Source organism: Takifugu rubripes, chromosome 1 (genome assembly GCF_901000725.2).
Source record: "Takifugu rubripes chromosome 1, fTakRub1.2, whole genome shotgun sequence".
Classification (NCBI taxonomy): domain Eukaryota; kingdom Metazoa; phylum Chordata; class Actinopteri; order Tetraodontiformes; family Tetraodontidae; genus Takifugu; species Takifugu rubripes.
The window spans coordinates 10,637,705-10,650,626 of record NC_042285.1 but is presented as its reverse complement, the minus strand read 5'-3'; the positions used below and the strand labels follow the sequence as shown (position 1 = coordinate 10,650,626).

The 12,922-nt window shown below is 40.5% G+C and overlaps 1 protein-coding gene across 3 annotated transcripts in view; it reads left to right on the top strand.

Moving 5' to 3' along the window:
* The first annotated feature begins 4,104 nt into the window (after positions 1–4,104).
* trrap (transformation/transcription domain-associated protein) overlaps positions 4,105–12,922 on the top strand; it is a 57,995-nt gene continuing 49,177 nt past the window's right edge. For 2 of the 3 annotated variants that reach the window (XM_011604540.2, XM_003961496.3), the window contains exons 1-21: positions 4,105–4,185; positions 4,745–4,867; positions 5,293–5,342; positions 5,594–5,704; positions 5,886–5,990; positions 6,116–6,199; positions 6,449–6,505; positions 6,623–6,748; positions 7,024–7,101; positions 7,305–7,393; positions 7,550–7,646; positions 8,237–8,375; positions 8,846–8,924; positions 9,386–9,620; positions 9,706–10,042; positions 10,163–10,260; positions 10,376–10,570; positions 10,653–10,844; positions 10,922–11,087; positions 11,172–11,428; positions 11,863–12,063. In XM_011604540.2, the coding sequence (XP_011602842.1) occupies positions 4,768–4,867; positions 5,293–5,342; positions 5,594–5,704; positions 5,886–5,990; positions 6,116–6,199; positions 6,449–6,505; positions 6,623–6,748; positions 7,024–7,101; positions 7,305–7,393; positions 7,550–7,646; positions 8,237–8,375; positions 8,846–8,924; positions 9,386–9,620; positions 9,706–10,042; positions 10,163–10,260; positions 10,376–10,570; positions 10,653–10,844; positions 10,922–11,087; positions 11,172–11,428; positions 11,863–12,063 (2,796 nt within the window). In that variant the 5' untranslated portion in view covers positions 4,105–4,185; positions 4,745–4,767. Of the gene's footprint in view, positions 4,186–4,251; positions 4,270–4,744; positions 4,868–5,292; positions 5,343–5,593; positions 5,705–5,885; positions 5,991–6,115; positions 6,200–6,448; positions 6,506–6,622; positions 6,749–7,023; positions 7,102–7,304; positions 7,394–7,549; positions 7,647–8,236; positions 8,376–8,845; positions 8,925–9,385; positions 9,621–9,705; positions 10,043–10,162; positions 10,261–10,375; positions 10,571–10,652; positions 10,845–10,921; positions 11,088–11,171; positions 11,429–11,862; positions 12,064–12,922 lie in introns of those variants that run through there. The other variant, XM_011604545.2, reaches the window with a different exon arrangement.

Below are 12,922 nucleotides of genomic sequence, written 5' to 3'. Positions count from 1 at the left end.
CACATGTCAATTTCTGGTTTATTATGGGGAGATGGGAACTTTTGTTCCAAAACTGTTGTGCCAGCAATGATAACATCAGAATTTGTGTATCACAGCCACACACACACCTTAAAGGACCAATCAAAAATCTTGTTTTGTTTGAAATCTGATCTGTAAATAAGTTCTGAAAGACATTTGTTACCCTGATCAGAGTTATATCAACCATGTATATTCAGGTCAAGTGAAGCCCTTAATGACAGTTTGGAGATGTTAAAACTTAACCTTACAAAGATTTATTTTGAGTGCACTTTACAAATAAGTAAATTACTCTAATAATCCCTTCATTAGCTGAGGGCTTTGAGTTTCAAAATCTATCCAATTGTCTAAATCATTTGTCTCCTCAACCAAACGAGTCCAGGGTCAAAGTACTTTTCTTTACAAATAATAATAATAATTCATGAAACCACATAATTGTTTGAAAATGTAGCAACATGGAAATTGTTATACATCCAAATAAATGCTAAAGATTACTGTTATATATTTTTTTTTGGGGGGGGGGGGGGGGCATGAAGGCAGAAGGAGATTTGAAGATGAACTTGAAAAAGAAGAAACAAAGGACCCTGGCAGAAGTAAACGAGCATTGACTCCTTCAATTTACTGTACACAGAGAAGCTTTGTTAGCTTGGCAAAGCCCAGCAAAGCCAATTTCCTTTGTTGGTGATAGGCTCGCCACCCCCCCCCCCCCCCCCCCCCCCCCCCCTCTGTGAAACAAAATATTTTACAGTGACATCACACTTCCTTTCTGGTTTCTGGGAAACAAGGAACAAGTACACACAGAAAACAGCATTTCACTAAAAAACAGCCTCTAGGGATGGATAAATAACTTTGAATTACATCATGTTTTTTTTTGTCTTGTTAATTAAGATTTACAGTAACAAGGGTACAAACTGACCTGCAAATACTGTCTTACATTGCAGACTGCATATGTGCAATATGTTTGATGTATTGATAAAAATATATTTAATGTGTATAAATGGGTTTCAGGGTTGTAGATGAGTCAGCCGGGGTCTGAGTGTATGAAAAGTGTATTTTCATTTCTTTCAAGAGAAATGATGCAGAGTCCATCTGGCTTCATCAGCGCTTCAACAGTCACAATAGTGCTCATAGAAAACACATCACTAATGGACAGATGAGTAGGTTTTGAAAAGACAGAGACCCAGAGTGTCATCCACACCTTCAGACAAAGCCCCTGCCAGAAAACCCTCCACTAATGAAATGAACAGGGCAGTGCAATAAGGCCTGAGCCAAACATCGGTTAGCAGATTATTATTACTTAGTGAACAAAGGCAGAAGGAGAATGAGAATGCCACATTACATGTCAGATTACCTTTTAGATTATTCTGACGTTCAATGAAGCAAATACCTCATCTTTCAGTGTTTTTACACTGGATTTAATCTATGGCAGTAAGAAGCTGTGAAACAGAGAAATATGGATTGAAACCTATTAGCAAACAGAAGAATGAGACACAGGTGTTCTCTTCACAGGCTAAGCAGAGAAAAGAATGGGCACCTTTCAATTAGATTTGATTATCTATATTTAAAACTATTGTAATGCCACATTTTTGTTGGAGTTTCTGGGTTGTGTCGGTCTTTGTCCTGCATTACTGCGGACGCCGCACCGATCCGCCTGCCGATCTCCTGCTCTTCCCTCACTCGTGAACAAGACCCCGAGGTACTTGAACTCCTCCACTTGGGGCAGGATCTCCTCTTTGACCCAAAGAAGGCACTCCACCTTTTTCCGGTTGAGAACCATGGCCTCGGATTTGGAGGTGCTGATTTTCATCCCAACCGCTTCAAATGCGGCGGCGAACCGATCCAGTGATAGTTGGAGGTCACGGGCCGATGACGCTAACAGGACCACGTCATCTGCAAAAAGCAGAGACCCAATCCTGAGGTCACCAAACCAGACCCCCTCAACACCATGACTGAACCTAGAAATTCTGTCCATAAAGATTATGAACGGAATCGGTGACAAAGGGCAGCCCTGGCGGAGACCAACCCTCACTGGAAACGAGTTCGACTTACTGCCAACAATGCAGACCAAACTCTGAAAACCACATTGCTCCTCCTGAATCTGAGGTTCGACTATCCGGTGGACCCTCCTCTCCAGTACCCCTGAATAGACCTTACCAGGGAGGCTGAGGAGTGTGATCCCCCTATAGTTGGAACACACCCTCCAGTCCCCCTTCTTAAAAAGGGGGACTGGAGGACTACCACCCTGGTCTGCCAATCAGGGGGGCCGTTCTTCCCGATCACAACTCTCCAGGTCACACTGTCATTGCCAACGTGAGCATTGAAGTCACCAAGGAGGACGAGGGAGCCCCCAGAAGGAGCACTCTCCAGCACTCCCTCTAAGGACTCCAAAAAGGGTGGATACGCTGAACTGCTGTTTGGGCCATAGGCACAAACAACAGTCAGGATCCGTCCCCCCACCCGAAGGCGAAGGGAGGCTACCCTCTCATCCACTGGGGTAAACTCCAATATACAGGCACTGAGCTGGGGAGCAACGAGAATTGCCACCCCTGCCCGTCGCCTCTCACCATCGGCAACTCCAGAGTGGTAGAGAGTCCAACCCCTCTCGAGAAGACTGGTTCCAGAGCCCTTGCTGTGCGGCGAGGTGAGGCCAACTATAGCTAGTCGGAACTTCTCAACCTCGCGCTCCAATTCAGGCTCCTTTCCCACCAGAGAGGTGACATTCCATGTCCCTAGAGCCAGTTTATGCAGCCGGGGATCAGACCGCCAAGGTCCCTGCCTTCAGCCGCTACCCAAAACACAATGCATCCAACCCCCTTGGCCGCTCTTGCAGGTGGTGAGCCCACGGGAAGGGGGTCCCATGTTGCCTCTTCGGGCTGTGCCCGGCCGGACTCCATGGGCAGAGGTCCGGCCACCAGGCGCTCGCCAACGTGCCCCACCCCCAGGCCTGGCTCCAGGAGGGGGCCCCGGTGACCCGCATCCGGGCAAGGGAAACTTGAGACCACTGGATCACCTTCTTTGAAGCGATAATAAAAAAACCCTACTTAAACAAAGACACCCTTCTGACTATATGACTACAGCATATTGTTTTCTTTTTCAGACAACTGATAACAGATATGTGTGGTACTTTCTACTTGCAGTAAAGCTAAAAAATGTTTCTGTTGTATTTTGATTCACAGTATAATGGATGAGTACGATTTAGAGTAGCCACAACTTATTTTGGCAGTTAGCATTTTGTGCTGCTAACTACAGATATCTGAACCTTTAACACAAAATCAGATAGCCACCACATTACAAAAGTGTATTCTTTGCTACTTTGTATTCACATTTTTCAAATCCTCCATCACTTTTTTTTATTTTAAATCTGGCATTTAAAAAAATCAAATGGGATCTTTGCATTATTCACCAGCATTTGGTAACATAATTGGGTGAAAATATTGCAATATCATTCCGTAGTTTATGATGTGCACTGATGCCATGTTCATTTCGGCAATTACCACCTCGACACACTGTAGGACTCACTGTACAGGCCTGTTGTCTTCTTGAAGGACTGCCACCTAGCGGCGAAAAGGGTTTTGCTAAAATACCAGTTCAATACATTTCTATTCAGCTTCATTAACAAAGAACATTCAACAAAACCCAAAATCATCAAAACATCTAATATATATGTCTGACAGATATATGCACAATCATAACAAGGGGATCGGAAATTGTAATGATAATCTTTTATGTAACAAAACACGATTATATATAGAAAATATAGTTTATTTTACAAAGACTGAACTACAAATAATTATAATTCGCCATGATTTTTTATAAATCATTGGATTCTAACGCTCATGCGCAGTTGGCTGCAATTGCTGCGGGAGCTACAAGACCATCGAAAGCGATGGTCTTACACATAGTACGACCATTTATCATGTATCACTCCGCTGATTTTATAACACAACCATTTCAGTCCATAAGGGTTGTTTACGACAAGGTTTTTTAAAATAATGTCCTCTGTATTTAAGAAAGTCCAAAAATAACTTCTTAAAGTCTATAATTATATTAATTATATTATACGGTGGTAAATACGCGGAGGGATATCCCACACCTCTTCTCGCCGCAAACTGTGAGCAGCCGCGCGAACGCCGCGGACACAGAGGGACGTTTCCCTGTCTTTACAGTCGGGTGAGTTCAAGTGGTTTGCTTTGAGTTATACACTCTGTGAGGCCATTCCTCATGCACAGGAGCAGATTTTACAGCACGTTTGATGTAAGAAAATGTATTTCCTTAGCACATGGCTAGTTGCATGCTGTTAAACACCGTTAAACGCTGAGAGTGGTTTGAGCTCTTTCTTTCGAAAGGGAATGGTAGCTCACGAACCACATTTTGAATTCCTCCAAATGAATATTCTACGAATATGCAGATATCTTATAAAGATTAGTCGTTATCTCATATAAATGTTTAGGAAGAATTAGCATTCTTGCTAATTTCACTGAAAAGCCACTTTAAATTAAGTAAACTGTAGGGTTGCAAAAATTGTGATCGCTGGCGTATTCAAATGATGTCATCACTGTGCGTCTGTAATGGGGCATGTTTGTGTTAGCTATCAGAATATCAGAATAACATCCATTTAAAAGCACAAGCATTCAAATTAAAAGAAAATATTATTTTCAATACTATTATTTGGGGTATATGAGAAAACTTTGAAATCAGTGCAACAGTCTGCCTCTTTTCCGTTTCAAAGCACCGTCTGTCCCAGGTGCGGCCATGGCCTCTGTGCCGGCCCCCAGTCCCACGGTAGTGGACCAGACTACACTTATGAAGAAGTACCTGCAGTTTGTGGCAGCGCTCACAGACACAAACACGCGTAAGTTGTTTCTTTATGTTTAAATGATTTTTTATATATACATTTTATATATATAATTTCAGAACTTGATATATATGTTCTCAAAGAACATGTTTTTCATTCACATACATTTACATGCAATTTTTCAATGCATTGAATTGTTTGTGTTTAATAAGAAAATACCTTTAAAATTGTACCTGTGCTCAGCATGGGTAATGTGATGAGAGCGATATTCTTTAGTCCAGTCAGAGGTACTTTTGTGTGTGTCTTTGTGTGTGTGTATGTGTGTTCATGTTCAAAATGTACCTTTTGATTTAACTGGATGCTGAAAGCAAAACTGATAAGATCTGAGAATGCCTGCTGAGCACAGGTAATTGTTTGTGAGAAGTATGACAGTTTCATTAGCAGGCCTAATCTGTGTCAACATTCTTTCCTTCAACTTTCAGCTGATGAAACAAAGCTAAAGATGATGCAGGAGGTCAGCGAGAACTTTGAGGTAAATGTGATAATTCACAGTGGCTTTGCATTTTTTGGTCACTGCTATATGGCAATATAACATTTATTCAATTTTCAGAAGTATGTTTTTTACAGTTAGGAAGTATTTTAATGGTGAAATAAGACTAAATCCAACTACCGGTATTTTGAAATGCAAAGATAAATTCTATAATAATTAACACTAATGGATAACTGCAGGTTATGTGGAATTAAATAGATGACATAAAGTATGTTGTGTTTTATCAATTTCAGAACGTGACATCTTCACCGCAATACTCCACCTTCTTGGAACACATAATCCCCCGATTCCTCACATTTCTTCAGGATGGAGAGGTGCAATTTCTTCAGGAAAAACCTACACAGGTGTGCTGTCCCAAACAACCTGTTTTCCTACACTCACAAATTATCGGTTTATAGCAATAATGGTTTTCAATTAATTTGTGTTGAAATTTATCCAACAACCTAAAATTGAGCCTTGAATCTTCTTGATCCATTAGGAGTTCCAAAAAAAGCGTTGTTCTGATATATTATGTATTTTTTTCAGCAATTGAGGAAACTGGTGCTGGAAATAATCCACCGAATTCCAACAAATGAACACCTTCGTCCACATACAAAGAACATCCTGTCTGTGATGTTTCGCTTCCTCGAGGTAGATATGTAGATAGATATTCTTCTAGAAGAGTAATTTTGTATTGCATTTTTTTGCTGTTCTTTTGGGGAGGGTTGTTGGTTACTGTTATGTCAGTTGCTAACATTTTTCCTTTTCTTTGACAGATTGAAAGTGAGGAAAATGTGTTGATTTGCCTCCGTATTATTATTGAGCTACACAAACAATTCCGACCTCCAATTTCTCAGGAGGTGAGGAATTTTCTATTGAAAATCCATTTACTGGTACTTGGTTGAATAAATGAATGTCCAACAGCAGCTGCACTGCTTGAGGCTGACACTTGTTTTCGCTAGTTAAAGCAGGCAATTATATAGAAATGATGACTAATAATTTTAGTAACCTGGCTGAATGTTGATATTTATTCCAATTGTGTAAATGTTTTTTGTTTTTTTTTTTGGTACGATGAGAGCTTTATTAACTTTTTTAAACTGTCTTCTCAGATCCATCACTTCTTGGACTTTGTAAAGCAGATTTATAAGGATCTTCCCAAAGTTGTTGTGAGTTAGATAACTGTTACATATGTGTTTGGCTATTGTTTACTATGTTGACACTGATTTCTTTACTCTGCTATCTTTAGTTCTTACTACTGACCATTGTTCTTGTACTCTCCCCAGGCTAGGTACTTTGAGAACCCACAAGTGATAGCAGAGAACACAGTTCCATCCCCAGAAATGGTCGGAATGATCACATCGGTTTTGGTTAAGACAGCACCCGAGAGAGAAGACAGTGAAACCCGAACAGTAAGTCAACAGTTTGTGAAATCTCAGGCATAATTGTATATTCTGTCTGTAACCACAAGAGGGCAGTAGTATATTACAGTAGCTTCTAAAGTAGCACATTACCCCTCATCTAAACAGAAAAAGCATAATATGTACATCATAACAAAGTAGGGCTGTAAACATTTCCATAAAAATGTTTTTTGACCTACATTCATGTTATAGTTTGTGATAAATGATTTTATTAATAAATGCAGTTTATGTACATTTGTGTCTTTAATTTGTTTTTCTGCCTACAGCACACAATCATACCAAAAGGGTCATTATCTCTGAAGGTGCTTGCAGAGCTGCCCATCATAGTTGTCCTGATGTATCAGGTAAATACTGTACTTGTGAAGCTTTGACAAGACTCAAACCTTTGAAGAAATGGCTACACAGATTAACATTCACTTATTTTTGGAAATACTACTGGTATTTAGTGACTTGTAATTAGCTGAATAAATCCCCATATTTATAATAAGATGTAACAAAATTGTGTCAGTTCTTTTTGAACAGAGGTTGTCTCTGTCTGTTTCTGTAGCTGTATAAGCTGAACATTCACAATGTGGTGTCAGAGTTTGTGCCTCTCATCATGAACACCATCATGCTCCAGGTGTCTCCTCAGGCCAGGTGAGTTGAATTTGTATGGTGAATTTGCTCTCCTTCACATAAATAAATATATTATCTAGAAGATAATGTATTTAAAAATAACAAATTAAATCATATCAGTTTTACAGGAGTTTTATATAAAATGTAATAGTCTAAAATGTCATCTCTCTTTTGCAGACAACACAAGCTTTTTAACAAGGAGCTGTATGCAGACTTCATTGCAGCACAGATCAAGACTCTGTCATTTCTGGCCTACATCATTCGAATCTACCAGGTACACATGTTTCATGCCCGTATGCTGTTTCATTCCCTGAAGTTGAGTTCAGTGAATCTGTCCTATAAATACTTATTTTTAAGGTATCTTTTCTTTTTCCAAATTTTCCATTGCATATGGGAAAATGATGAAAAGATTAGTGTTACCGTATTATTTATTTCACAAAGCAATTTGCAATATTATACCCCACCTGCATAAAGAAATGGGGGTGATATGAAGACAACAAATGTTGCAGGTACTTTAAAAAATAAAATTGGAATACAAAGTTTACCTATCCAGCCTGAACAGTAAAAATGGACCCAAGCGGCTTCCTTTGAAAATGTTTTTTTTTATTTTTATCACACTTATAGCAGGAATGTTGAAAAAAATATTTAATTAAGAGTGGGTCTTAACACATAAAAGAACATTTATGGCAAATAATTATTTCCAACCTACCAAGATTGCTACTGGTAGAGGAGTCAGTTTGCACTTTTCTCTGGAATAAAGGTCACATTGCCTGGTTTAAGTCAGATTAGAAGGTTTTGATGTACTGGCTCAAAATTTGACATTCTATTTTAAAGTCTCTTACTATATTGTGCTTTCTCATTTAGGACCTGGTGGCAAAGTTTTCTCAGCAGATGGTGAAGGGCATGTTACAGCTGCTGTCCAACTGCCCCCCTGAGACTGCTCACCTCCGCAAAGAGCTGCTCATTGCAGCCAAGCACATCCTTACCACTGACCTCCGTAGCCGTATGTATTATCCACCCCAGCAAACACCTGCTGCGAAGAAGAATAGCGAAAGGGGGTTGCATTTAATGTTTTGTGAATCCAGTTTAGCAAAATTTTATGTTAAACCAGTACAATTTGATGGGTTTTTTCACTGGTTAAACATTAGCATGCTGGATGTATCTGCAAAGCCGTGTTTCATCCCATCAGATTTTACACTTCTAAAGAATGTTAGGACTGCACTTTTTGTGCGGTATTTGTATTTGGTGAGCAGTAGAAATGGCATCAAAGCATTGCTTTTTAGAAGATTTTCTGCCGAGTCCCTTCTGCACCTGTGCTTTTATTCATTACAAGAAAAGCGCTTATGATAATCTGCACAAAGGGTGAAAATGTATTTCGGAAAGGAGGAAAAGGAATCCTAATCCGGACAATAATTTTAAAACAATCAAAACTTTAGAACCATCCCAATAAATTATATTGTTGTTGTGTTCTAGAATTTATACCATGTATGGACAAGCTTTTTGATGAAACCATTCTGATTGGATCTGGCTACACTGCCCGGGAGACTCTTAGGTAAGTTTAATATGTTTTCCTGGTTGTTTTGAACTCCTTGGTGTCAGCAACGCTCTTCCTTCATGGATGACTGCTCAGGCTGGCACACATTAAGTGCCTCAACAGATTAATCAGGCACTTTGCCCTGCTGCCAAATTTTATCATGAAAACTGGCTTCACTGCTACAACTTGGCTCCTACTGTCAAATTTTCTTTTTTACATGCATCTCTAGAGGGCTGGCAGACTGTACATCCACACCTAGATTGACATGAGAACATCCTTGGCCCTCTGTGGATGACAAAATAGAAAAGCACCAGCAGAATAGCCATTATTTATAGAAAAAGCTCGTCTTTATATTTGGTTTTAAATTGACATTACTTTTTTCAGGCACATAGTCAGTGAAGTTAATTTATCACAATGACTAATAAGTCATGGGAAATTGTCACTCTCGAAGTCATAAATTTGCATTTGCTTTTTTCCAGACCCTTGGCCTACAGCACACTTGCAGACCTGGTTCACCATGTCCGTCAGAATTTGCCCCTGACAGATCTGTCGCTAGCTGTCCAGCTCTTTGCCAAGAACATTGATGACGAGTCGCTCCCCAGTAACATTCAGACCATGTCCTGCAAACTGCTGCTCAACTTGGTAGACTGCATCCGGTCAAAGTCAGAGCAAGAGAACGGCAATGGACGGGATATTTTAATGAGAATGCTGGAGGTGAGGTCTATAGATAAAAGAGATGCCTTGTCCACATTAATGGAAATATGTTGATTCGACTTTGCCTTTTTCTTTTCTTTATTAGGTATTTGTGCTCAAGTTTCACACCATTGCACGATACCAGCTTATTTCCATATTCAAGAAGTGCAAACCTCAGTCAGAGATGGGGGTAGTTGATCCAGGAGCATTACCCGGTGTACCAGCTACACCTACGCCATCCACCACCCCTGCCATTCCACCTCCTGCACCTCCTACCCCTGTTCCAACAGCAACTCCGCAGCCAGCAACGCCCTTTGACCGATCTGGTGAGAAGGAAGACAAACAGACTTTCCAAGTGTCAGACTGTCGAAGCTTAGTCAAAACTCTGGTCTGCGGGGTGAAGACGATTACTTGGGGCATCACCTCTTGTAAAGCTCTTGGAGGTGAGAAGGCACTCCTCGTGCCAAACTACTGTTTGATTACACATTAAATGTTTTCCCCACATGCTTCTCCTCCTCTTGCCTGTGTGAATTATCTAACTGTTTATTATTTGCTTTATTCAGAGGCTCAATTCATCCCCAACAAACAGCTTCAGCCAAAGGAGACACAAATCTACATTAAGCTGGTTAAGTATGCCATGCAGGCCTTGGACATCTATCAGGTAAATCCTCAGCCCAGTTTAAAAGTTTGTAGGATGAAATGAAGGATATAAATCTCTGTAATATACCTATCACCAGCCACTATAATAGCTAAGAGGTTGTGTTTTTATTGAACAGGTACAAGTTGCAAATAATCAGCAGACGTACATCAGGGTGGCTAACTGCCAGACTGTACGCATGAAGGAGGAGAAAGAAGTTCTGGAGCACTTTGCTGGGGTCTTCACAATGATGAACCCACTTACATTCAAGGAGATTTTCCAGACAACTGTACCATACATGGTTGAGAGGATCTCCAAAAATTATGCCCTGCAGGTATGTGTTTGTCGACTAAATGGAAGAATATATGCTATTGATATCAATCTAACCTTGTGCTAAATTCGGTGTTATTTTTCAGATTGTGGCAAATTCTTTCCTTGCCAACCTGTCAACGTCTGCTCTGTTTGCCACCATTCTTGTGGAATACCTTCTTGAGAGACTCCCGGAGATGGGCTCCAATGTTGAGCTTTCTAATCTTTACCTCAAGCTTTTCAAACTGGTCTTTGGCTCAGTGTCACTGTTTGCCGCTGAAAATGAACAAATGCTCAAGGTAAATCTTATTGTATTTCCTATTTATTTATGCTCTGTTCTGTTTTAATGCACGTGTATCTATGCTTGTTCCCCCAGCCTCACCTTCACAAAATAGTAAACAGTTCAATGGAGCTAGCACAGTCAGCCAAGGAACCCTACAACTACTTCCTGCTTCTCCGGGCTCTTTTCCGCTCCATTGGGGGAGGTAGCCATGACTTATTGTACCAGGAGTTTCTTCCTCTTCTGCCTAATCTACTGCAGGGTAAAACTGCACACAGCACTGCAGCTTTTTTCAGAAATATTCTGAAAGACGTAATTTGACAAATTTCTCATTTTCTTTGCATAGGTCTGAACATGTTGCAAAGTGGCCTTCACAAGCAGCATATGAAGGATCTCTTTGTAGAGTTGTGTCTCACCGTGCCAGTGCGTCTCAGTTCTTTGTTGCCTTACTTACCTATGCTTATGGATCCATTGGTGAGTGCCCTCAATGGCTCTCAGACCTTGGTCAGCCAGGGTCTTCGTACCCTGGAGCTGTGTGTGGACAACCTCCAGCCTGACTTCCTCTATGACCACATTCAGCCTGTCAGGGCAGAACTCATGCAGGTAGGCTATTCTCTTTATTTGGATTTTAAAATTAAGTTTTCTCATATCAGGTGAACCTTTTGTATGTATAGATTATTCAAATACATTTGAATGATGAAATAATGTTAGTATTACATTTTAGCACAAGTGACTCTAGTGGCCTAAGGTGGATATGACGGTAACATGAGCAATTTCAACCATGCATCCATACAGAGCAGCTGATCTGAACCGATGTATTTAGTTATGATTGAATTATTACTCAGTTGAAATGAAATGCGGACTGTATCCTCACACATTTATCGCATGTGTGATAGCTGTGTTGTAGGGTATATTGCATTTTAGTATGTTAAAGTTTGCTTTTTTGGAATATTTTAAAGATGTTAAGATAAATTGCCTCAAAACTTATCTTTTTTCTTTAAGTGTGTCCTTCTTCTCTTCCTCTCTCTTGAATGCAGGCCCTGTGGCGAACTCTACGTAACCCTGCTGAGAGCATCTCACATGTGGCCTATCGGGTTTTAGGGAAGTTTGGTGGTAGCAACAGAAAGATGCTGAAGGAGTCTCAGAGGTTACATTACGTAGTGACGGAGGTCCAGGGACCAAGCATAAAGTCTGAATTCACTGACTGCAAGGCATCAGTACAGCTGCCTATGGAGAAGGTAGTAGCACATTCAAATTACTGTTAGTGCTTCTGTCGTGTTTTTATTTAAGATGTGTACAGAACGCCTGAGCTGGGAGGTTTTTGGATGATTTCCCTGAATTTGACATTCCCTTTTCTGTCATTGTTTTGGCTTTGCCAAAGAAAGATTACACACGAAAGAGCTTTGTTTGCCTTATTTTGTTTTATAGGGAACAATATATCTTTGTCAGGGGTTGTGTGTGTGAAAGATGTTGGTGAGGAAGTGTGTATGTGTCCTCTAGATAATTAAATTCATCTCCACTTTCTCCTCCTCATCCCTAGTCCGCATTCATCAATCTAGTGCGGGGCAACCATAACAGCATTATTTACTCTCACTAATGACTACTTCATAGCTATCTCTGTATGTGTGCATCACGGGTGCATACGGCACATACACACGCTTCATACCCACATCTAGAGGTTTAAGGAGCAACAGCAGCCTCTTGCTAGAGCTGTTTGAGTATTGGACCCATTATAATTGCGCTGTAAAGATCAAATGACATTGATCCGAGATCTGAATAGCAAGGCTTCAAGATAATCCAGCTTGCATAAATATTCTCATGGGATTTGTGCTGCACATGTTCACATTTCCTCTGTTTCTTTTATCTTTTGTAATTGCATACTTGTCAGAGTCTTGGTCCTGGAATCCCGATACACTAACTAGCCTGCAATTGAATTCTGCTTTCCTATCATCCTCTCTGTTCTCACATTCTTTTCATCTCTCTTCTGTTCTGAGTGGCATTAATTAGCTCGGTTTCTTCCCTCTCCGTGGCTGGCTGTTGTATGTTGTCAGACTATAATGTGGAATCAGCTCTGCCAGCTGGTGCCTTTCCTCCCTT